This window comes from Erithacus rubecula (genome assembly GCF_903797595.1).
Source record: "Erithacus rubecula genome assembly, chromosome: 1".
In the NCBI taxonomy this organism is placed as follows: domain Eukaryota; kingdom Metazoa; phylum Chordata; class Aves; order Passeriformes; family Muscicapidae; genus Erithacus; species Erithacus rubecula.
The window spans coordinates 108,677,084-108,702,914 of NC_136658.1; the positions used below are offsets into that span (position 1 = coordinate 108,677,084).

General features: G+C 38.9%; 1 protein-coding gene across 2 annotated transcripts in view; it reads left to right on the plus strand.

Moving 5' to 3' along the window:
- Positions 1 to 25,831, plus strand: part of DSCAM (DS cell adhesion molecule) — a 454,596-nt gene that overhangs the window by 58,798 nt on the left and 369,967 nt on the right. Inside the window, exon 3 of one of the 2 annotated variants that reach the window (XM_079312259.1) lies at positions 4,523 to 4,669. In XM_079312259.1, the coding sequence (XP_079168385.1) occupies positions 4,523 to 4,669 (147 nt within the window). Of the gene's footprint in view, positions 1 to 4,522; positions 4,670 to 25,831 lie in introns of those variants that run through there. The other variant, XM_079312260.1, reaches the window with a different exon arrangement.

The following is a 25,831-nucleotide window of genomic DNA, read 5'->3' on the forward strand; positions in this document are numbered from 1 at the left end:
TGCTTTGTTTTGAGAGTGGAGTTCTATTTTCCTGCAGTGATTCAGCTGATGTGGGTCCATAGGCAGTGCTTTCTCTTTAAGCTAAAATATGCAAATGAGCAGAATGATTTTGTGTCTGTTTTCTGTACTGGCTGGGTCAGCCAGTGGGGAATTACAGAGGGATCAAAATCAGGCCTTTTGTTACAACACACAAACACATGATTGCACAGCTTTTGAAGATTTTGGTCTATCTCCTACAGTTAATTAAAATATTCAAACAAACAAACAAAAAATAGTCTGGGAGCTGACCCTTGGCAAATGCAAATCCTTGGAAGCTCTTTATTGTTGGTGGAGCTTTGCTTGGCTTTTCTCAGAAGAGAATAACCTTTCCTCTGGAGATTTGTCTTCACAGGAGTTTTACAGGGAAAAAACTGTGAACAGTTAACAAGTAGATTTGCCTGAAACTTTCCTTTTAAATAATGAAATGCCTTCTCTTCTTCTTAACACTAAGTTAACATTCAGAGATCTGTAGTTTGTAGGCAGCTGGGAAGCAAGAATAAAAACCAGGTTTCCATGAAATTCATGCCTCATTAAAATTTTAGTCCAGGAAAGTGGGTTTTCTTGCACAAGAAGCATCCAGCAGAAGCAAGTTATCATGTTACATATATGGGGAGTTCTGTGATGGTCTGTGCTTCTTATGAAATTATTTAGTTGTCCATAAAATAAAAAAGGTTGAAAATCAAAGATTCATATGAACATATTGTAACCAGCTTTATGTTTGAAACTCAGTTCTGTTTTTTGAGTTTTTGGTTTTACTGTCATGGATTTGAGGGCAAGATGTCTGGTAGAATTATATTTAGAGACAACACAGTATTTATTTTTGTCTTTTCTGTATTTGTTACTGTGTCTCTATTTCAAACATCTTTTGGTCAGTATTTTTTTCCAGGATTGCTTTCCAACTTTTTAATTTCTTAGATAAAATAATGTGGTGATACAAAGGAGGCTGAAACTTGCAGTGTTGCTGGCTAAGGCTCTGAACTGGTGTTCCTTTAGGGGTAAAACATTCATCCATGGAACTCCAAAACAAAACTTCTCCCTCTGCTTGGGAAATGAACCTTGCAAATAGAAAAAGGACCTTAAAAAAAGATTTTGCTGTTGGTAGTGTAGGTGCTTGGTCCAGGAGTTAACAACTCAGAAATGCCCCCTTTGCCTCTTTTCTTTCTTTTTTTTTTAACCTTTTCCCCCATATCCCCTCATTTGTCCATTTAACTCCATCTCTCAGTTAATGTGAGGTTTGGATAAGGAATTAAATTCCTTCCCTTGAGCTGATGCTGTCCCTGTGCCTGATGCAGAGCACAAATACCAGTGAGCATCTTTTCCAAGGGCTTGTGTAACCCTCACTCACAAGAAAACACAATTTGGGGAGTCTTCTGTGCATGGCAGCCAAGTGCATTTTATGCTCAGATGATGAACACTGGCGTGCTCAAATTTGAAAATAAAAACTTCATTTCTTTACGTGGTGCTTGCAAATTATTTCTGTTCATGTGAAATCTGAAAAATATTTCAGATTGGCACTAATTAACATAATTTTGTTTGGTTTTTTTTTAATTTTCTCCTTCCAATGCACTCCAACAGCAATTGGTTTCCTAAGAAGAAATCAGTGGATAACCTGGTCATAGCACAAAGACTAATATGATTCTGCCCATTCTCAAAGTCAGCTTGAGAAAGTCTGGAGCTCATTTACCTCTTTTCCCAGGAGCGTGGGAAGCAGATACAAAAATTCCAACTCACAGATAATTGTAATCATGATTTTGCATGTAATTTTGGATATAGTGCAACAAACATTCCCAAACTCCTCCCAAAAAATGGTAATCCCCACTCATAGACACCCAAAACTAATCCTCTCCCATGCCAGTTCCACATGGGAGTAAAGGTCTCCAGTTTATCTTCAAGCTCTCCTGTGTAGTCATGGCAGTGAGGAGTCTATTTTTTATTTTTTCTTTAGCAAAGGCTGGCATTCTCATATAAATTAATGACCTGGGGACTTGAGATTGAAAAAAAAAATAGGAAAAGTAAAAATCAGCAATTTATTAATGGAAACTGCCAAAGCTATGATCTGGAAATAGCTGAGAAGCCTTGTAAATTACAATGATGTAAATTTTTTTAAGCAAGGAAGTGAATAAACTTCTTTCCAGTTTTGTGCCCTGCATAGTTTCTGTGTCAGATTTTATTGCCAAGATCATCTGGGCAGATTTTTAAAGTGCCAAGTGCTCTGAAAAGTACAAATATCTTCAGCAGTGAGTTGGGATATTGCTGCCTTTCCTGGGAATGATGGCTGGAGGAAGAGCACAGACACAAATCAGCCTCATTAAAATGATCCATGTGCCATTCCTTGGGTGTTGGACAAGGCCAGGGGAATTATTCACCACAGGGCAGCCAGTGCTGTAAAGTCACTGCATTAAAGGTCCTTATAATATCAATTTAACAATCATAACAATGTTAACAATCCCAAACTTTGATTGGAAATCAATTAATGACTTTTAAAAAACTAGTTGTGTCTGTCTTGTAATAGAAAATGGATATTTTTCCGATTTAAAAGATATTTCATCTTAATTAAACTCTTTAGTTAGGGCTTCTAAAAGTTATATTGTTATAGCAAAGTTTGGGATGGAGAACTTCAGTCTTACTTTTTGCAGTGGTAACAAAGGACCTGAAAATTTGATGCTGTTTGCATTTTGAAGACTGTGGTTACATTTCATTACTCTGCCTTTTATTTCTTGATATGCACCCTAAGTGGGGCAGATATTTAGAAATTCTAGTGCTCCTGGTGTTTAGAAACACTTTTGTAAACTCTGAAAAGAATTTACTGACTTTTCAGCTGGAATCATTGGGGTTGTTTGCATAAAAGCTTAATCTGTGTTTGTGGACAGAAAACGTGGGTAAGAAATGTCCCTGTAATGTGGCAGCTCAGCATTGTAACTTTTAAAATAACTTCTACATCAGGCAGATGCAGGTCTCAGACACACAGAAATTTCCAATGCACTCAAATCATTGAAATTGTTTGTTCTGGCTGTGGTTATTCCTTTTTTTTGTTTGCACCTTGCATTCCCATGGACAGTCTGTGCTGTGTTTGTCTGTCCTGTCTCACTCATTGCTGTAGAAGATGTAGAACTTCTGCTTGGTGTACAACATCTCTCTCTTCTCTGCTCTGCCACCTTCTCCATGAGCTCTTGCTCACAGAAATGTCCATCCCTCACTCTTCATGGAATTATTTCAGGATTTCCCTTCTTTCCATTCTCCTACCCAGTGCAACTTCCTCTCCCAGCAGTATTAGTTTGGTGTGTTGGGAGTGATTTTTCCAGTAGTGCTTTTATCCTCCTTGTCTATACAGTTGTTCTTTCTTCTCTTTTTCCATTAAATTAATTCTTTTAGACTCAAGACAATGCTATGCTGATTCTAAACATTTTTTGAATCATGATGGATTTTATTATAACGTGGTTTTATTTAATACAATTGTGGCTATGTTTCTGTTTTTTATTTCCCATTAACTGACTTTTTTCAGGGCTGGTCAATCAAATGTAGCTCTCCACTTACTCTCATTTTTCTGTGTTCCTGACACACTTTTTTTTTTTTTTTTTTTTTTTCTCTCTGTCACCTCCATCGATTTTCTCCTTCGGTTCTCACTTCTTCAAAATCCTAAATGACACTGACCTTCTCCTGTCCCCTCTGGATGTCAGATTCCCACACAGCACCTGCATGTGTCTCTGTGCTCTTTGACAGAGCACAAAAACCTTTGTGAAGGGAACTGTGAGCACAAACAACATAAAACATGACACCAATCCCCACATAAATATGCAATTCCTACCCAAGCCCCCCAGATTTAGGGAAATACAGAGTAAGAGATGCAGATTCTGAGAAAACAAAAATATATGGGAATGCTTTTGTATCAGCCTGGTAAATGTGAGAAATTCAGAGTGATAAGAGCACACAGGATGATTGTGGGGGGCACTTTGCAAGGCTGACCCAGAGATGTGCAATTCATTTCTTTAACCAGAGATGTGCAGTTCATTTCTTTAAACAAGATGTGCAGTTCATTTCTTTAACCAGAGATGTGCAGTTTATTCTTTAACCAGAGATGTGCAGTCATTTCTTTAACCAGAGATGTTCAGTTCATTTCATTAACCAGAGATGTGCAGTTCATTTCTTTAACTAGAGATTTGCAGTTCATTTCACTAACCAGAGATGTGCAGTTCATTTTTTAACCAGATATGTGCAGTTCATTTCATTAACCAGAGATGTGCAGTTCATTTCTTTAACCAGAGATTAGCAGTTTATTCTTTAACCAGAGATGTGCAGTTTATTCTTTAACCAGAGATGTGCAGTCATTTCTTTAACCAGAGATGTTCAGTTCATTTCATTAACCAGAGATGTGCAGTTCATTTTTTAACCAGAGATGTGCAGTTTATTCTTTAACCAGAGATGAGCAGTTTATTCTTTAACCAGAGATGTGCAGTTTATTCTGTAACCCCTCCTGTCTCTGCAGTTTTACGGGAGCCCTATACAGTCCGTGTGGAGGACCAGAAAGCCATGAGAGGCAATGTAGCAGTGTTCAAGTGCATTATCCCCTCCTCTGTGGAGGCATACATCACTGTTGTCTCATGGGAGAAAGACACAGTCTCGCTTGTCTCAGGTAGGCTCTGATGGATTTTTTTTATTGTTATTATTTATTTATTTTTTTCTCCCCCAGCTGGCAATAGCAGAGATGTTTCCTGGGTTTTTTTTTTTTTTTTTTTTTTCCCTACAAGAGCCTGGTGTTTACTTTGGTTCAATTATAACTGAGTGGGATGTCATCCTCCCAGTTTGCTGCATCCCTGTGACTCTGTGTGTGTGACATGAAGGCTTCCGACAGCCCTGCTTCTCCAGCCTGCTTCAGGGGAAAATAACATGTTTTTTGTTTTATACCAGACAGAAAACCAGCTTTTGGGTGCTGAGGCAGTGGGCTTGCATTTTAACTTTGATAAAGAGCTCCTGCATGCCAAAGAAATTTGAGTGTCATAAACATGTGCTTGGCTGTAATTGTTTTTAGTAGGGATGTTACTCATGGACTAGAAGAAATCCTGAGTCTAAATTAGTTTGGTTATATTTAATTGAGGTATGTAATCAATATTTATAGTTTCACAGCATTTTAATCCCAAATACCTTCACAGATAACAGTGGAGATTTAAGCACTGCCTGTAGCTGAACATATTGAAGTGAAACAAAAATCAGTTATGTGCATTAATCTATTTAATGGCAGGGAGAAAATGTGAGGCATTGTTCAGGAATTTGGGCAAAGAAAATGTAACATTTTAAAGCATAAATATTGTAAGGAATCCGTGGGAGAATGAATAGATAGGAGAAATATTTTCAGTATAGAACATATCTGAATTATATATAATGCAGGGTGCAGCTGTTGTTACACATACAAATGATTTATGTGTGCAGAAATTGGAAATGTATTGTTCCAGGGCTGTGCAGAATGGGAAAAAAATAGTTTGAGTTAAATGTTGCAGAGTCTACTCAGGAATATGTTTGTGTTTATGATGCTCAACTGTGTGGAAATGTTTCTGTATAGCTCCTCAGTATATTAATAATTTTTATTTTCTGACAGATTGCGTTGTTGATGGCAATACCTGTGTCTCTATATGGCTCATATTATAGATTTAATTTCTCTCCATGTTTCATTGATTCCTGACATCATCTTGAAATATTTTTTTTTTCAAAAATTATAATTCAAAGAACTTTCTAAGGATTTGGTAAATACTTAACAACCATGTAATAGATGATCAGTTGTTCCATGTTGCTAGTGCACTGTTTAAACTTGGTAAATTCACTTCACTGAAATTCACTTAAATTACTCTTGGGTTTTGATAACATCATAATTTTTTGTCATTGAGCAACTGCAACTGGGTGTGTTTGGAATTGTTGGACTCCCCAGCATTGCAGCCAACACAGAGCTGTACTTAAACACAAAACCAAGCTTTCCATTATTCTGTATATATTGATGCAGAATTATACTTAAGGTTCTCTAAATGTGATTGCAACTATTTAACACAAGAGTGGATGGATGTGTTTATTTTGCTTCATCTTAAAATAATCAGCTACATGGTGCAGGTACATCTGTACAAGTGAGTCTTGGCTGGAGGAAAAAACATTAATTTCTTCATGACTAACAACCTTAATTTTCTTCTAAGTTTATTCATTCTGTGTTAGAAGAAAATATGCATGTTTTCTCTGGAAACATAGATTGAGAGGTGAAAATCTGGTTATTTTCTTTTCTGTGACTTCAGCATTAGTTCCTTCTGCCTCTGATACCTGAGAGTGGCTCAGTCCTGTCTTCACCCTGAAATCAGTAGGGGACACCCAGATCTCTGTAATCTCCTCTTTAAGGAAAAAAAATCTGGCAGTTCTTCAAAACATCATGGCTGCCACTTACAGATAATTTATATTTTATTAGTCTATATTGGTTTTAATTCCAAATTTGGGGGGATAAAATTGTGTCATAACATTTATGGATCTAAATCTTTTTTTTTTTTCCTTAGTGCACGTTCTGACAATAGTTGACAAGGCTACAATCATTAAAAATCTATCACAAACTTTAGCAAGTTTCTTATCTCACAATCCCTCAATTCTGCAGTTGGGAATTTAAATGAAAAAAAATCCCATAGTTCATTAGAATGGATGCGATAAAAAACCCAAGTATGGCATTTTTTTTAGAGTGCAAGACCAGATGCTTTTGTCTTGCACACAGAAAAGTATTGGAAGCTAATCAGTATTGGAAAATATCAAGTTATCATAGTTTTTTTTTCTTCTTTTTTTTTTTTTTTTTTTTTTTTCCTTCTAAATAACTAATTTATTGGTTATTCATTAACATCTTATAAAATGAGAGCCAGCTTGAGGGGAAACCTCTACTGTAAAAGTAAAGAATACAAAGAGAGTTATAAATATATGTGAGTGATGCTTTTCATGGTTTGGGGAGAACAAGGTTTTTGTGGGGACAAAAAAAAGAGAGTATTTATTTGAAAAGTAAGAAAAGCAAAGAAAAAGAAAGTGTGTGAGTGGAGAGGATAAAGATGAGAACATTTTCTGAAGGGAGCTGACAATAAAGATGGGGAGAGACTTTTTACAAGGATGGAGTGACAGGACAAAAGGGAATGGCTTCAAATTGCCAGAGAGCAGGTTTGGGTTGGATATTAGGGAGAAATTCTTTACTGTGAGGGGGGTGAGGGCTTGGATGATACAACCATTTCAGACAGAAGCCAGAGAAGCTCTTTTTTTTCTTTTTTTTCTTTTTTTTCTTTTTCCTTGAGGACTTAACTCCCTTAATTCTTCCAACAGCAGCCTAGAGTAAATATTTCAATATTTCATATACCTGTCTATCTGTAGTCCCCTTCTAACTATAAGGATAGAGAGATCTGGAGATGTCAGATGTACCAGAATCCTTTATTTCAGCTATTACTGTTTTGAGTTTTTTTCTTTTTATCTTTTATTTTAATAGCAACACAATATTAAAAAAAAACAAAAAAACAAAACAACAAAAAAACACAAAACAAAATCTAACAAAAAAACCACAATGTTTTTACTTTTATAGGGTAAAAATATCCTGCCTTTTTAGAAAGAATGTTTTAGAAAAGTGTTCCTTGATTAAAACTCTACAATGTTTTTGGTCTTGCCTTGTGCTATCCTGGGCATATCTGTATATTTGGTTTTCAGGCAGCACAGTGATGTCCACAGTAATGGAAGTGTGTAATAAATATAGCTGGGGAAGAACATCTTCTGTTTCCTGGCTGCAATTTTATGTCATGCCTCCAGGTTATTGTAAAGTAATTGGGATTTGAAACATATTAAGACCTATTACCAGAGTGTTTCTAAGGAGTGTCCCAATAAATCACCCTCCATGTTCATTTGGAGCCAGAAATACCAATTTCTGTGACGTTTCCATGTGCAAGGAGAGCTGCAGCCTGGAAAGGTGTGCAGGAGCCTGTCTGTGTGTTAGGGAATAGTTCTAGAATTGGGGTTTTGCTCCTACACTTCCTTTTTGATGTGACAGCAAATATGAGGCCCAAAAGCTTTTACAAGTCTGCTTTAGGGGCAAAGGCAGCAAGGAAAAAAAAAATGATAGCAAGGCAAAACCAATTATTTGGATGAATCCATTTTGAGGAAAAGCAGAAAACACTGAGCTCCAACAGCAAAATCTACAGAGAAATCTTTTCATACTGGAAAACCCCATTTTGAATAACAATGGTGAGATGGCATATTCAGCCCTCTGCACTGGGTACAGCTGTTAAACAATCAAACTTTGCAGTGGTGTCTCACAAGCTCTGAAGTGTCAGCAGAATTAAGGATTGATGGTAACCCTGACAAGTCTCAAGGGGCTCACAAAGAGCAGGTAACTGCTGTACCAGGCTCTGCAGCTACAGGGTTTTTTTTTTTCTAAAATCCTTCTTCTCTGAAGAATTTTGCATTGTCAGGTGAGTCTGAAATTCATTTGAATTACAATAGGGAGAGCAAGGCTGTGCAGTTTGCTCTTGTACCCATAGCCAAATCTTATATGTTTTCATTAATGGCACTAAACATAAAACATTAAATCAGCCTAGAGTATTGTGTTCATCCTAGAATCACCCTAGAATATCTGATGGATAGCTGCACATGACTTGTTCAAAGGTCAAACTTCCTTTCCCTCTTCTTGCTTTCCTTTACAAACTATTCCTAAAGAAAGAGACTTTTGGAATCAGATTGATGATGATCTTGTGACCATTAAAAGCAGGCTCAGCCCTACAGGACCAAGGAGCTCAGCAAAATATGCTTTTTTTAATAACAAAAATAATAATAATAAAAATTATAATAAAAAATTAACCCAAGGGACAATAGGAAAGTGTAGCCACAGCACAGATGTGCTTCTGCTCCTGTTGAACAACTGCAAGAGGGGAGCCAAGTGCTTGGCTCATTTCTTCTACACACACAGAACTGTGAAGTTGGACTAGAAGGAAAAGTGAAATAACTGCTGATTGTGCTGTGCCCAGGTGAAAGCACAGAGCAGAGCCCACTCAAATCTTAATTAGTCCCAGAGAGAGCAAAGGATGGGTGTGGTTAGAGGGGAAGGAGGGCAGAAAGGGATTACTGGAACTGAAGGTCAGGGTAAGGGATCAGCAAAGAGAGAAGAGCAGGATGAGGAATGGATGTAAATAAAGACTGGAGAATTAACTTGGGTCTGTCACTGCACTCTGTAATTCTGTAGGAATGCCTCCTATCCTGATCCTGATAACTGCAAGGGATTTTGAGTTTTTCTGTGTTTCTGAACAGTGCCAAGAGCAGGATCATGAGCAGGCTTGTGCCCTGACCTTTCTGAATTCCCATTTTCCTGTCTAATGACACACCATGCAAGAATCTCTCTGATTTATACATGGGCTGGGACTGCTTAAAAAAGAAAGAAAGAAAAAAAAAAGGTAGAAAAGGGGAGAGACAGATAACACCAACTGTGCACAGTGGCACATTTGAGTGTGCCCTGAAGAAGAGCATCTCTGAGGAAAGGTGGGTGAGCATGGATGGAACAGGTTCCCTGCAGGGCTGTGATTGACACACTGGTGACAACTGATGAGCCTTCCAGCCAGCCTCCTTCCCTTCAGCCAGGCATTAGTCACACTGGACCAAGCCTGAGAAGTGTCACTGATGTACACTGACCTACATCTGGTGTAATGAATTGCATTATTTATTTACACACAGTTCCTCAAGTCTTGTCTTTAAAAGGCTCGGGGGCTCCTGGATCTCTTTCTGCACAAAGGGCTTTTCTGGACTGCTGGGGCTGGCACTAAGCAGTCACTGTGTGCCAGGAGTCATCACATGGTGACATCTGGAACACAGCTCTGCAGTTTTGGGCTCTGCTGGGCTTTGGAGATTACTCAGTTTGCACAGAGCTGGTTTTTCAGCCATGAGGTTGTACATAGTGCAAGAAAAAACAAACTCTTTATGGAGAGTGGTGCTGTGTGAAGTCCTGTGAGCAGAATTAGGTTATTGCTGGTGACCACAGGAGTTAATTCCAGCCATTTGACTGAGGCTGGGTCTAGCAGAGATGAGCAATGATGTTTCTTGCTTTGCTTTGATGTCAGTGCTTAACCATAGCTGCCAAAACCCAAGCATTCAACATATATTTAACCTATGCCCCTGAATGCTCTGCATGCAAGATTTCTTCTGGTTCAAGGTAGAGTGCAATGAAGATTAATTTTTTAATGATTAAATATTAGCACCATATATAAAACTTTTTAAAGTCTGCATGTCAACTAGCTTCTACCAAAAAGTGTAAGTAAGGTTTAATTCTTTCTCAAAGTTGTATCAGCACTCAGAAAGTACAGCAGGCAAATCTCTCCAGCTGCTGAACTTCCTTGACTCCCTGGAAAGCTGATGGGAGCAGCATTCAGCCATGCTCAGGTCAGGCTGCAGGTTTGCTGTCACAGTAATGTGTTTTCTGAGTTTCCTAACAACATGTAAAGTGCACTTGCCCATCTCTAAAGACAATATATTGCTTCCTCACTTTCTCTTTCAGCAAGGTTATTTTCCTGAGGGACCTAGGAAAAAAGAATTATTTACTGCATTATTTAAGAAATGTCTAGTTTTCCACGTTTTTCCTGAGAGCTTTGTTCTTTTAAGAGGATAGTGTCTTATAGAGAATGGAGATTGTAAAAAATTGCTACTTCCTGCTTGTGCAAACAATTTTCACACTTTCCTCTGTCTCATGAACTAAAATTGTAACTGACTGAGGCCATGTACTTCAAACTGTTCACTGAAGGAAATTATAAGTAATATGCAGCAGGACAAGAGGAAATGGCCTCAAGATGTTACAAGGGAGGCTTAGGTTGGATATTGGGAAAAATTTCTTCACTGGAGGGTGGTCAAAACAGATTTCTCAGGGAAGTGGTGAAATTGCCATCCCTGGAAGTGCTAAAAGCACATGAATGTGCTGCTTAGAGAGATGGATTTATGATTGGACTCAGTGATCTTAGAGGCCTTTTCCAACCTAAACCATTCCTCTGTCTTCTCTGGGCTCCATTTTTGCTTCCTGTTCCATTACATAGGAGCCTTTTGATCAGGTGGATCATTTTAAAGTTGAGTTTCTAGTATGGATAGCATTGGATGCAAGAATTTCAACAGCTTGTGGGAGTCAGGAGTTGGGAGCTTGAGGGGATGAAGAGGGAAAGCATCTCAAAAAATGTCAAAAAATCACTTTTTGGTAGCACAGAGGGAAGTGAGCAATGTGGTTGTAGCACAGGAGAGGTTTCTGATCATTTAATCAGCACAGGCTAGTGGAATGGAGGTGTTAACATCACAGAGACTGGTATTTCCCTGCAGAGGGAAATTGGGGATTTTCCTCAGTGTGGCTGGACATTTTGTGTGGTCTGGGGGCAGAGAACATTGGTGGCTGTTTGTGAGAGATGGAGGAGAAAAATACCTTTGAGTGGGATGTCGTGGTGGTTAAAATGCAGAAAGGCAAGATGTGCTTTGTCTCACAATATCCAGCAATTTTAATTCTAATGGATTCACAAATAGTAGCAGTGGCTTTGACATTTCAGTAGCAAAGCTTATCTAGGAGGAAAGTGTATCATAATTTTTCTTTCTCCTCTGTTGCTGCTAAGTTTTGGACAGCCCTTCATTTCCATCAATGGGAGGGATCTTTCCCTCTTCTCACTTTAAAACAAACCAAAATACAAACCCAACAACCCCTGAATCCTCTTTCACAATTTTTTTTCCTCAGCTCTGTAATTTATTTCCTCTCTACTTAAATTAAAGCATGTGAAAAACTTGATTTGATTCGGGTCCTCTTTAGAATTGCTTTTGCCTCCTTGAGAATTAAACAGAGAGAGAGAGAGAGAGAAGCAAGTCTGCTGCTAGGTAAAAGCTTCAGATATTTTTTTTTTTCATGATTTATGCCTTTCTCTCTCATTTCATCCCTGTATCCATCAGTGTGTGTACACATATACATATTCATACACATGTGCATGTACATTTTTATACATCTACACATATTTCCACACACATATGTACATCTTATCACATCTCTCCACGGGCCTGAGGCTCTGCTGGACCATGCATAACATTATCCAACCTGGAGCCCCAACTGTTCTGCTTTACCACCTTGTTATTGATGTTGCCAGTCATGAAGAGGTTTCTTTCAGCATGGTTGAATTCAGTGACACAGTTAGTCTTTCACTGGAAATATCTGTGTCACATTATTTTCTCTCCAGATGTGCTTGAAATTTCTTTCATTTTCCTGGGTGAATCTCATTTTATCACCTGGCCAGCTTTTTCTAGCCCCTACAGTTCCTGTAATATTAATTCTCTCTGGGGCCTCAAATAAATATGGCCTGAATTTAAATGAACTTGATGTTTATCAGCTTATTAAAGGTGAAATAGCAACAGACTGACTGCTGACCTTCCCAGGTGCTCACTCAACATTCTTCCATTTTGTCTTTGCTCTTAATTTACCATTCTTCAGGCAGTTTTTTAGTTCACAGCTATTTTCTTGAATACTTAAGGCAATATTTTTATCACTTTAATTGCAGGATTTGGGGTGGGGATGTCTGGTTTTATAGACAGCAAATCTCAGTGCTGTCAGATTTGGTATCAAAATTCTACAAGCAGGGACATGTTTTGATGAATCAGTGTGCTGGTTTTAGGTCCAGTTTTATGATTTATTTCCATTTTTCCTTTTTTGAAATAGCAATTGTAGCATTGTTTTCTTCCTTATAAACTTCCCCTGCCAGTAGCTTTTGATCTTGTCACCTTTCTGAGCAGCAGTGGATAAGGAGGTGACCACACTAAGCACTGTGTGCTTGAGGTTTCCCATCAAAACCTGAGCAAACACCAACGAGCTCTGACAGCTTTGATGTGAGGAGACAAAATTGATGCATGAGATTCATTTTAATGAGTGTGTGCCTGGCTACTGGGAATCCTTTCTGCCTGTGGACGTGGCTTAGCTGCACTCTGAGGGGAGCAGAATGGCAAAACTGCCACCAGCTGGGATTTTTAGGTTATTTTTAATACATCCAAAGAGATATCTACAGGTGACATCTGGAAAAAAAAAAAAAAAATCCAGAAACAGAATATTCTATTGTTGTGTGTTGTACCAGGTAACTGATTCCAATTAAAACATCACTGTGGAGCACTGTGCTACTAAGCTGATAAATCCACAATTTTTTAGGGCTGTAGATGGTCATTCAATGCTCATTTGGTTTGCCCTCCCTGTCAAGAGTCCAGTTTTAATTGAGAGGCTCATTAGAAGAATGACTCATTAGAAGGAATTGGAGATGCTTTTCTGCTTTTGTTTCATTTGCTGTGACATCAGTGTTGTACCTGGGCTGCTGATCTGTAATGCCACATTTTAATTGTGAGTGTGTTTTCCCTTTGGAGGAAGGTTACAATGGAGGCCAGGTGACCTCTTAGTCAGAATCAAGTGAATTTTTAAAGCCTGTGATCTGGTGTGTGAGCTCAAGCTGTGCTGGGGCAGATGCTCTGTTCTGCTGTAGAAAGCTGGTTGATGCAAAGACTAAACATTTTATGTTGTGAGCAGTTGCTGTGCCAAAAATATCTAGAAAACTTAAAGCTAGTGAATATTTTAAAAGAGGCAGAGTACAGAAAAAGAGATTAAACTGCTTAAATGTTTTCTACCACCACCAAAATTGCATTATAATTGCAATCACAGATAATTTTCACAGCAAAATTAGCCTACCAGTTTATTTTTTTTTTCATTTTTTTTTTTTAATTTAAAATAAGTCCTGCACGTTCCTGCCATGCAGTGGAACACTGGTGGTGTCCAATGAGTTGAAATCTTTCCTGTGGGCCATTGGAGACTGATGTGATGCCAATGCTTTCAGCTGCCAGAGGAGTGTGATCCACAGAGACCTGTCAACAAAAGCAGGTCAACAGGATTGAGCAAGGCAAAAAAGAAAAAAAAAAAAAAAAATCAATAAATCTTTGAATTAATCATGCAGCTGCCAGGGAGAATTATGGGTGCATGAAATGAAGGCTGTAGGTATACATCTATAGCAACTTATTCTCTCCTACCTCATTGTGTCCTTTTCTGTGCCTGCAGGTTTTCCTTTCCCTGCTGCCATCTGAATGGCTCTGTGTTTATTTGGGTATCTTCATGGATTGCTCACCATTCATTTTAAAGTAACCAATTCTGTTTTGGTTACAGAAATTCCTCTTTTCTTCCTCTCTGTCTACACTGTCACTTTTCTCACTGTTGTGTACGCTTGGTGTGAATTAATCCTGGGATTTCACCTCCAGGATTGCACATCTTGTGCAGTGAATTGGACTGAAAGCCACTGCTGCCTGGGTGAACAGAGGAGTTAAAAATTCAGGGCTACAGGTGAGAGGACACACCCTTGTGAGCCCTTCTGCAGCAGCAGGGCTGGGGAAGGAGCCCTGTGTTGCTGTCGAGCTGGGAAGTGGTGAAAAAATACAGCAATGTGGATTTCTTCATGAGGCAGAAAAGAAGCAAATGCTTCTGTTAAAGAGGCAAATACATTTTTATAGACTAGATTGTGGAACTGAGGATAGACTTGATTTCATTGGTGCAAGGATGGTAACACCCTTTGTCACGTCTCTCACGCCCCTGCAGGTGCTTAATCTTTATTATTAATTCTTTCTCTTATGTTTTCCTTTGAGCAGCCTGAGAAAAGCCAGGATGCTTTTTCCATGGCTTTCACCAGTATGCCACTGCCCTGGGCAGCTCTTCCTGCCTGGGGGATGCCCAGCTCTGCCTCACAGGACCACTGAGCAGCTCTGCCAAGGGGGAATGTTCCACTCCCTGCTCCTGGAGCTGGACAGGCTCGGGATGCAGCCATGGGGAGCTAAAAGGGCACCTCTGACACTGGGACATGCTTGGGAGGGATGTGTGGAACTGAGAATTCTGAGGTGCATCCCGTGTGTTTCTCTGGTTTCAGCTCTGTGCTTTGGTTTCATTCTCTCCTCCTCCTCCTCCTAAGGATTTCTCTCATTGCAGTGCCCTGAGGGGGTTTTTCTCTACAACTTTCCCATGCAAAACTCGAGTGTTTTCCTGCTGCAGCTTCTGGGCTGGCAGTGAGAGGATAGGAAATGAAAAGCTTGGCATCTTTAAATCTTTCTGCTGCAGATGAGGCAGAGATCACCCCCTGTGCCCAGCTCAGCTCTCCAGCTGCAGATCTTGGTCCTGCACCTTGCCAAGGATTCCTCCTTGGCTCCCTGCCCGGCCATCAGGGCTGGGGCTCTTCCAGCTGGGGACCAGCCCAGTGCTGGATGTTCACTTCCACTGCAAATTCCAATTCATTTTCCTCTTCCATCCATGGCTTTCTTTGCAAATAGACACTGATATTCATAAAATCCCCAAGAACAATTGCCCTGCTACTTGTGGAAGGTCAGGGCAGGCTCTGTTTGGGGATTACATATTCCAGCTGACATGCAGAACTCTTGTTTTTCAATTGCATGCCTAGGGAATTTTTTTTTTTTCAACATGTTTCCCTCCCCTTCTCCATTAAAACAGAGAATCAAATTCCTGACACACTGAGAAAATACATTGTGGTCCAGCTGTGGAGGTGATTTTTTTTTAATTTTTGAACGAACAAAAAGGTTTTCTAGAGGAAGCAGAGAATTATTATTTTTTTTTTCTGGTTTGCTTTTGTAAAACATCCTGCTGGTGAAATACCATTGTTTAGTAAACCCACATTTTATTCTTTAGAGAGACATAAACCATAGGAAAGTAACATCTTTTTTTTTCTGATATTCATCTTGCAACTGATCCTCCAGGCAATACCTGAGTGGTAATGATGGAAGAAATATTTCCTTGTGTTCTTTCAGACTCACATTTGTTTTGTGCCTCCAAGAGTGCATTTTCTGTATTGAGCATTGAGAATCCTTCCATGTACTCCATTTTCCCATCCAATTTAAAACTGTTCTTCACAGAACACTGACTGAAATGTATTTGCTTAAAAACTAAAAAATATTTTTGATATGAAAAAGGAAAAATGACACCAACTGAAATACTAAAAATCACCATGTGTGTATACAAAACTAGACAGTATTAAGACTTATCTCTTCAATGTACAAAGTATTTTGCAGATTTGAAAAAATAATAAAACTGTATCGATATATTCAATTTAAGAAATGTTCATTATATTCAGTGTCTTCTAAAATCAAAACATTTCTGTAAAATAAAATTCCACAAAATCTCCATAAACACTAAGATTTTTCCATGTACGTTTAACAGAATTTAAATTTTTTGATATACAATGTATTTATCTGAAATATAATTACGAATTTATTAAAAAATAATAAAATGTAGAAGCAGCTGTGGATGTAGTGTAGAGGTTAGGGAAAAAATCAGTGGGGATAAAAGAAAGCTGGAAAATAATAAAAAAAAAAAGCTAACTTTGTATTGTATTTAAATGGAGAAATCTTAGGGAAGAATCCAGAGGAATAAGGGGATTGATCATCTACATAAGACTTTTTGTTCTGCTTAAATGTTTTTTTAAAATTCCAAAACGTGCTGGTTATCATGAAATCCTTGTGCTGAAAACAAATAAGACATTAATTTTCTTGGAAAAATTCCATTAGAGCAACAGAAGCAAAGTTGATCTGCTTTTCAAAATGCACATTTATGACCTGCTGAAAGGCAAATTCAGGGCTGGGAAGCAAAAGTGCATCCATAAATAAGAAGTGATGGGATAATGTGTGCTGTGTCACAGCACCATTCAGCACTTTTATAGAAGGGGTGAGGAAAAAAAACCCCTTTGAATGTCAGCAGCCCAACAAGACCTTGTGAGATGCTCTGTGTGTTTTCAAAAGGGATTTCAGAAAAAAAGAAGTTATTCATTGGATTTTGGCCTTCCTTTTCTTTCATGCATCTTCTCCTTTCTTGCATGAGCTCTGTTTATTATTAGGATTTCTTTGCACCCTTAATCAATGGTTATTCATAGCACATTTTTAGAGCTGACTTGTTTTTCAAGTTCTTAAAAAATTCTGTATCACAAACTCTGTCAAAAATCAAGGGAACCTTTATTTCTGCCTGTTTTGGCACCTCTCTTCCTTTATGAAAAGCCCAAAACCTCATTTTGGTTAATTGGAATTATCACTCTCGTTTTATATTGATGGAAACTGAAAAGCAAAGAAACAAAACTTCCTCAGTTTTCTGCAAATCCTAAAGTCTTATCCTTTCTTTGGATCCATGGTTCCTGTTTCTTTCCATGTCCTAAAATATGAAGTAAAAGAGGTTAAGTGGGAAGGAAACTCAGAAACCCTTGATAAATGGGTGGGAATGTTTTATATAATCAGTAATAAACTCACAAACAGAGTTTCAGATTTCTGTTTGTGCAGCTCTTGCTGCCTTGGGCTGGAGTTCCCTCTGTGAGGAAGGAGAAGAAGAAATTCAGTGGGAGAGCTGCGATAGTTACACATTACCTGGCATTAAAAAATAGCTAAAAATAGTTAGCTAGAACATGATGAAATGTGCTGGTTTTGTTTGGTTGCTTTCATTTAGATTTATTTTCTCACTACAGGTATTATCTGATACCTGATAATAAATTGTTGGAAAGAATCCATAGGAACAGAGGATCATAATTATGAATGCCCTAAATTTTCCATCTCCACCAACCCCCAGACCTTCATGTTGTTTTAATTAATGAAAATTAATTGCATTTAGAATCAAAAATCTTTTCTTTCTTACTGTTTTGAAGCACATAATTCTTATCACTCTCTCAGGATTTATATCCTTTGCTGCCAACAACTTTATTAGAAAAAATGTGTATGTATTTTTGGCTAAAAATGCTGTCTACCTATTAAAAAGGTTATGTTTCAGCCAAAACAGATAAATAAAAAATTGCAAGGGATGCAGAACTTTTCCTTTCAATATTTTCAAAATTTTATATTTCTCTCTTTTCAAAGTGAAAGCTGTTTGAAAACTACCTGGGAAAAAATTATTTCTTAGGATAAAGAAGTTATATGGGTTTTTATTGATTTATTGGTTCCATTACCAATCTTAGGAAGTTATTTTTGCTGGTTTGGTTTCTGATAGTTTTGTTCAGATTTTTTGTTTGTTGTGCTCTTTATTTTTAACTTTCCTCCATGAATTCCTGTTTTGGGAGGAGTATTTTGAGCTAATTACCATATGGACATTAGCAAACTCTGTCATTTCCAAATAGGTTATTTTCTCTGGAAAGAAATTGCCAGAGCTCAGAAAAATTTTGTGCCTAGCCATTTAACCACACCATTTATCCGGGATGCCCTTCTTAAATAAAATCAATGCTAATTTTGCATTTCCCTAATGGGAGCCTATTAAGCTGAGTACACAGGCATTTTTAACCTCAGACACGTTGCAGGGCCAAGTCAGCACTGGATTCAATCTGGTGTATTAATGAGGAACAGGGAAATTCTGTGTCTGGAGGACTTGGTTACTGAATTGGGAAGGTTCAAACACTTCCCCCTCTAATAATTCACCTAATATCTCTTTTACAGTTATTAGAGAACATCATTTGATGCATCTGCTTAGGGTTCTCTTTTGGAGTTCACAGATGCCCATAAAATAATAATCCGGGGTGGGACATGGCTCCAAATTATTTTTATTTGAACAGCAAACAATCTATTAGGCCACTGAAGACCTACTGGCTTTCAAGCCAATATGGACAGGAATTTCAAAGCTGGCTGAATGAACTGAATTCCATCTGAATAGAATGGAGCAGGAAGCTAAAAGAGCAGGGAAAGAAAGACTAGTTGAGATTTATTATTTGGGCAGTAGCTTTTTACAAGAAGGAAGAGAGTTACTGAGCTCAGAGTGGCAAAATGTGGAGGCAGAAATTGTGTTCCTCACACTGTGCTTGAAATCCCATTAGTTTTCTATCCTGTCACCCTGGAAGCATTGGGGAGACACTGAGAGAAGCAATTAGGCCAGGTCTCAGCACAACCAGCTGCCTCTGACACAGTCCAAATGTGTCCATATGTTCCCAAAAGAAGAGGGAATGTTTCTCTCCACTTCTGAAATGCCAGGGGAGAGGTCAAGCTTTGAGTGTTGCAGGCTCAGAGGAGCACGGGATTCAAATAGAGTTGTTTTCCAGTTCAAACCTTTTAATTGGGAACTTGAATATTTAACATTTCACACTTAAATAAAAAGATTATAAATCCCCTGTTCTTTTTTTTCCTCCCCATTTCCCAGTGTCACTCACCTCTTTTATTGGAATAAACTTCTGAATTTAAATAAAATTTGTGGTAACATCACCCCCATTCCACACCCTCTAATTAAGGAAATTTTAGAATTTGCATAATGTCTGCAAATGAGAAGTTGTGGAAGGAAGTTGTGATGGGAAGAGCAAACAGCACAGGTGTTCTGCTGCATTCAGTAACAAAGCTGGAGGGGAAAGGAGGGATAAAATCATCATATCATCCAAATTTTCTCCCCCTTTGTGTTTGTGTTTTGCCTGGGACAGCAAGGAGAAGCAATGCTGGATAGAGACTGAGGAGAATGGTTTAATTCTTTCTGTGAATTATTTCCCCTGTGCTGATCAAATGTATTTCATCCCTTCCAAGGAACAGGGACAGGAGGAGAGGGAACAGCCTCAGGCTGGGCAGGGCAGGCTCAGGGTGAGAGCAGCAGGAATTTCCCCATGGAAAGGGAGCTCAGGGATTGGAACTGCCTAGGGAGGTTTGCAGTGCCCATCCCTGCAGGTGGCACCTGGAGGTGGCACTCAGGGTGACAAGGTGGGGACAAGGTGGGGATGGGCACAGCTGGGACTGCCTGGGCTGGGAGGGCTTTTTTTGTCCCCATCACCCTTGGACTCCAGTGCAAATACTCCTTGGATGCATAAAATGTTGAATTTTTAGATGTGGGAAAATGTTGTTTAGATAAATCACAAGCGTCTTTCAGTGGCTCAAAGGATATTAAAATGTCACTGCCAAGCAACTCAGCATTCTCATTCTTTATTCCTGTCTTTGAGGACACACTTTGCAAACTGTGGAGGAAGCAGATAATTTTCTCCAGGAATTAGGAGAGTCAGAATATTGCTGTACTGCAGTGAACAATTAATGATATTTATCTCTCACATAAGGCTTTACCCTTTTCCTATATAAATCTTTTCTGCAGGAGCAATTTAGTGAGTGATATCTCCATTTTGCACATACAGAAGCTGAGACACTGCCTGAGCACAGGGAAAATATCAAATCTTCTAAAAAAGCTTTACTAGATTTAAAATTTCATGGGTATTGTTGAGGCCCCCACTGTGCAAACTTTAGGCCACAATTTCAAGATGTTTCTCTCATTAAGTCCATGGTGTGTGTTTGATTCTGTAGAGCTTTCTCAATTTTGGTTATTTGAGGATTTTACATAGAATACTTTATGACATGAAAAAATAAAAAACCCATTTATTTTATCTTCATAATCATTTGGAACAACCTATGAATTCTATAATATTTATCCATCTACTTAAGCACTGCAAAATGCAATACATGCAAAACAAGGAATTGTGAAAATCAAACTTAATTAAGGGAAGAGAAGGAAGTGGGCAAATTAAGGAAACACAGAGTTACATTAATTTTTGCTGTCTTCTTATTTGACTTGAGAAATATCATATCTTAGTCTACATAGACTTTTTTAACAGATTTTTCTGTAGAAAAATCTTCATCTCTTTGAGACCAAGGGAGGCTCCTATGTTTTGTTATATTTTTTAATAATGTTTGATATTTTTTATTGTTGTATTTTTTAAATAAATGTTTTTGTCATTCTGAAGATAAATAACACCTTGTTTTTGATAGTTGTATTTGGTTGCAGCCTAAAACCTGTTTTAGGAAACATTAGTCTGGCAGAGCCAAGCTTGAAGCAATATAAGCTTGAAGTAAGATATTTAAAATTAGTCTTTTGGCAGGAAACTCCTCCATATACACATTCATAATTTTATTTTTTTGAATTACTCATAGTACCTGAAATATGCAAGAGAGATATTACTTCAGAAGACATAAAAGAGTAATTTGGAGTCTAAAAAATGTTCCTATATGTGATTTATTTCTTTTAATCAGCAGTGACCTTTTGAATTGATTGTGATTTACAGGAGAACCTCTGTAAGACCAGACACCCACAAGTGAAGGGACTGAAATGACTTGCATTTCTAAAACCAAACAATTTACAATACTAATTAAAAGATCTGCAGCAAAAACAGAAAGCTGTGACTTAAACTTTTTGCAATTTGAAAAACATTCAATGTTGATGGCTTTGTTTTTATCAATGGTGTTAAATATTTCTTGACACTCTGGGTGACATAAATAGTGACATGCAGTTTAGTTGAATTATTAGACTGTAGATGCATATGCCTTTGGAAGAGCCTTGTAAATAAAGACAATAAATCAGATTTTTCAATCAGCCTTTCACCTGTTAAACATCCTATATAAAGCTACCCTGGCTACAGGTTGAAGATGTAGCAGCTCACAGATCAGAAAATGAAATTTTTTATTGCTACAGCTGTTTGGCATTGGCCCTCAAATTCTAAGTGGATGACAGAGCTGCTCAGTTTGGGGCACTTTTTATGTTTACCTGCCTGTCTGAGGAAATGCAGCACATCCCTTACACGTAGGATAAAGAGCCTTTGGGGGATATTTGGTAACTGAGGTCAAAATGTGTGTGTCCCTCTAGACAACTGCAAGTCTTCCTCAGAAATCCCTGTGACAAGAAGCTCATTTCTGTGAAGTGATATTCTGCCTTGTTTCTCTCAAGTGGAAAACACTTAGATCAGAAAACAATGCTGAACAAAATTGCCCAATTGAGCTGGATTTTAGTCCTTGCATACATTGTATTAGGTTGATTGTCTGATGTTCTTCAAAACAAGGCCTGTGTTCTCTGAGGGAAGAATATAGTTTCTTTTCAAAGAATGAAGATCTAGAGCATAAAAGAGAGAAAGACAAATTCTGCAGTGGGCCTCGACTTAGTGGAAGGTATTTTATTCCCCAGGTAGCTCTGCCAGTTTGTGCCCATGGAAAGTCACAATTGGGACTGTGTCCAATTCTGTAATTCATGTAATTATAGAATGGTTTGGGTTTGGAAAGGACCTTAAAGCTCATGGCAGGGACATCTCCCACTGTCCCAGGCTGCTCCAGCCCCAGTGTCCAACCTGGAACTGAACATTGCAGGGATCCAGGGGCAGCCACAGGGCCTCATAAACCTCACAAAAAAAATTTTTTTTCCTAATATTCAATCTAGCCCTACTCAGTCTCTCAGTCTGAAGTGTCCTGTCCGTCCATCCCTTGGGAATTGTCTCTCTCCATGTTTCCTGCAGCTCCTTCAGGCCCTGCAAGGCCACACTGAGCTCAGCCAAAGCTTCTCCTGTGCAGGTGAACAATCCCAGCTGTGCCAGCCTTTCCTGCCAGCAGAGCTGCTCCATCCTCTGCTCATCCTGCTGCCTCCTCTGGGCTCTGCAGCAGCTCCAGCTCCTCCCTGGGCTGGGGCAGCTCTGCAGGTGGGGTCACATCCCCTTTCCTCTTCCCCATCATTCCTGGAGAGGATATCTAGAACAGGAGTTAGACAGTGTTAAAGAAATAAAGTAGGGATTTATTAAAAGGCCTTCAAAGGATTCACCTTGGGCAGTGCAAGAGCCTGACCATGGCTACACCCAAGATGGATGATGAGTCACAAGTTTTCACACTTTTATCAGTTTTGATTCATTCCCACATTGGGGTTCATTGTTCAATTCCAGCTCCAGGTTCTGCAGTCCCACCCTCCCAGATTCTCTCCTCCATTTGCTGTTTGCACTTTTTGGGGCTGAAGCTGCAGCATGTCCTTGGTTCTGGGGCTGGACAAGGATTGTTTTGTGTGACTGAGCTGGAGGAGAACTTGTGACACTCTGTATGGAGTTCAGAGTTATACACTAATGCAGTACTGGACCTGGAAAATATGAAAGCTAAAACTTAAGGCTGATCCCACACTGTGGGATCAGCCCAGGACACAGTTGGTTCCTCTGCAGGTTTTGAGTTGCCATCACCTGAGAAAACTTGTAGAAAAACTGCTCACGTCAGTTAAAGAACATGACATTTTTTTATCTATAATGTTCTGAATCTAACAGATTTACTTGTCTTGATTTCACACCTAATTGCTGAAAATATTGTGACTAGACAGCAATATAAAAGCAGTATAATATGAAACTTGTTGACAGAACTGATTAAGATTGAAAAACAGAGGAAAGCAAGTACCCTATTATGTGCCAGAGGTCACTGAAAAAGTGTATTTAAGGCTGCTGATGTAAAGCAACTCGATATTCTGTTATCTATGGATGATTTTAAAAGCAAGTTGTTCTTTAATGGAATTCCCTTTTCACTGGACTGTCACCACTGACTGCTCTATTATGTATTCAATTACTATATCTTTACAGAAAAGTACTTGTTCTATAGAATGCTAGTTTAAAAAAAATTAAATTCTGCAAGTTTGAGAAAATGTAGCTGTTACCCAATATGCCATCTGATTTTCTCATTGTACACCAAGGCAGTTATTGTAGAGTTCCTATTTTATGCAAAGGCATAGCCTTTTTATTTTGCTTCAAAGATGAATAATTTCTGTTTTAGAAAGGATACACTTGACCTCTGTAATAGTTTTGTGTTGGAAAAAATGGAATCATCTAGATTTGGATCTGCTACTACCACTTCCTCTTTCACAAATGAGTGGATTCCTCCCTTTCCTTGCAGTGTGCTGTATTTTAGTTTGTGCATGACCAGACCTCATTAATATCTAATATATAACCTTGATGACAATCCCTATATAGCTCCCTTCTCACTGAAAATGCCAGACATTTTCTTCCTGTGTAAAAGTCATGATTCTTATTTTTGTTTTGCTCAATTTCATCTAAAAAAGAGGCATCACAAAACCTCCTTGGCTGCTTAGCATTTGTGTCAAAACCATGGATATTAATCAGAGTGAAAATGAAGAGAGTGTCCTCATCTTGCAAATAGTTTTATGGAAAATAATTCCAGTGGTATTTTCTTCCTGTGGCAAGTGTGGGGATGTGTTTTATTATTCACCTCAGTATTCTGATGAGACAAGGCAGTCTCCAGGCTCCAGCAAATGAGGCAATTGCCTAAGGCAGAGCCTGCCTGAACGTCCTTGGGCACACTCAGTGCTTTCCCAGGGCACAGGGGAGCCTTGGGAGGATTCAGGGCTGGATTCAGGATTCAGTCTGCATTCCACCACCAGTCTGGCACCAGGGATCTGCAGTGCCAATTCTGCTTTCTACTCTGGGAGGCAGCAGCAGCCACCTCAGGGGCTGCTGACTTGGTCTGGTGTTGGAACCCTGAATCCTGAGAGTTTTAAACTTTCTGTTTAAACAGTTCTAAACTTTCTATCAGGCACTAATCCTCAGGGGAACACTGCTTTTGACTTGATGCCTTGGAAAAGACTTCCAAAATTGAGTGATGGAGTTGGAATCACTGGTGTCTAGTTAAATAGAAGTGTGTAATATCATTTGGTGAACGATTTTGAATTTGGGATTTTGGAATATAGTAATATATCTGGGACAAGATGGAAGTTTTAAGATGTTGGTTTCTTCTTCCTTCTTGTTCCTTCTTCTTGTTGGTTTTAAGCAGTAGTTTTTGGTTGGATAGAGGATGCTGCACTGCGGGTCACGAGTGTTTAGTTATTGGAAAATATAAATAATATAGGTGTTAATTTTTCGTTAGACTTAGCTTTGAAAGACCTTGTAACAAGCAAAATACAACTCCATTTTGTCATTTTTAGTTTGTTAGCTAGAAGTGCTGTAGAATTCACTGTGCTATGAACAAAACTTAATAAACAACTGAGTCCAAACACGAAACTTCATCTTTCATGCTTCAATTTTGACTCTGACTGAAGGCAAAGGAAAAAAAAAATAAAAACTAGTAAGTAGTGCTTTGTGATAGTCTGAATCAGGACCTTACAAGAAATTTCTCCTGGCTCCACCAAGGTCTCCACTGCGTTGTCCCCTGCAGCTCCTTTGGGATTTCTCCTGAATTTCTTTGTCCTACCCCTAAGGGGCAAACACAGGATGCTGCTGCATCCCTCAGCTCCACACTCCCTGCCTTTGGAGAGGGAGCTGTGAATCCCTCTCTGCTGAGCACTCTTGAGGATAATTACCCCACTAAAGATGGAACACCCTGGGGCTGTGACCTGTGGGACCCTGAGCTCTGTGTGGGTGTGAGAAGGCAGAGGAGAGGAAGATGTATGGCAGAGTATTCCTATTAATTGCTCCTGCTCCTCCTTGCTGCAAAAACTCTGCTTGGAGAGATGCTCCAGCAGCAGGTGACTGCACCAGAATATGAATGGGGACTGTGGAATCTTTCTGTTGCCCTTTGTAAATGCATTATTGCCTTCTGGCTGTGGTTTGCTGTCACTGGCGTGCTCTGCTCATAAGCAGAAGGTTGTGCCTTCCAAGCAATTGTCTAAAAATGGAAAATCTCTCTTCCAGGTTTTAAAAAGGGATGATGTTGGCTGGTTTTGTGCAAAAAGAACAAATACAGAGGTGGCTTTGTGTAGCATGGTTATCTTTGGGTTTTGCTTTTAAACAAAGCAAGCAGAATTGGGAGCATATTTCAGCGTGGAGGTCAGAGAAATGTGTGTCTTGTCTAATGATAAGCAGAGGACATGTGGTTATACCATCCATCAGTCTATTGCCTAGAGCAAGAGATATCCAAGTTTGACATGTCTGTTGTGGGAGGGGGAGGAGGAGCAGGGAGATAAGAGACTGTTTTATTAAAATGCAGCAGCTGAAGTTGTTGGTTTCCTTTGTTTTGGTTTTTTAGGCTTTGACTTTTTGTTTTTTGGTTGTTTTTTTGCCCCCAAAATCACTTTTAA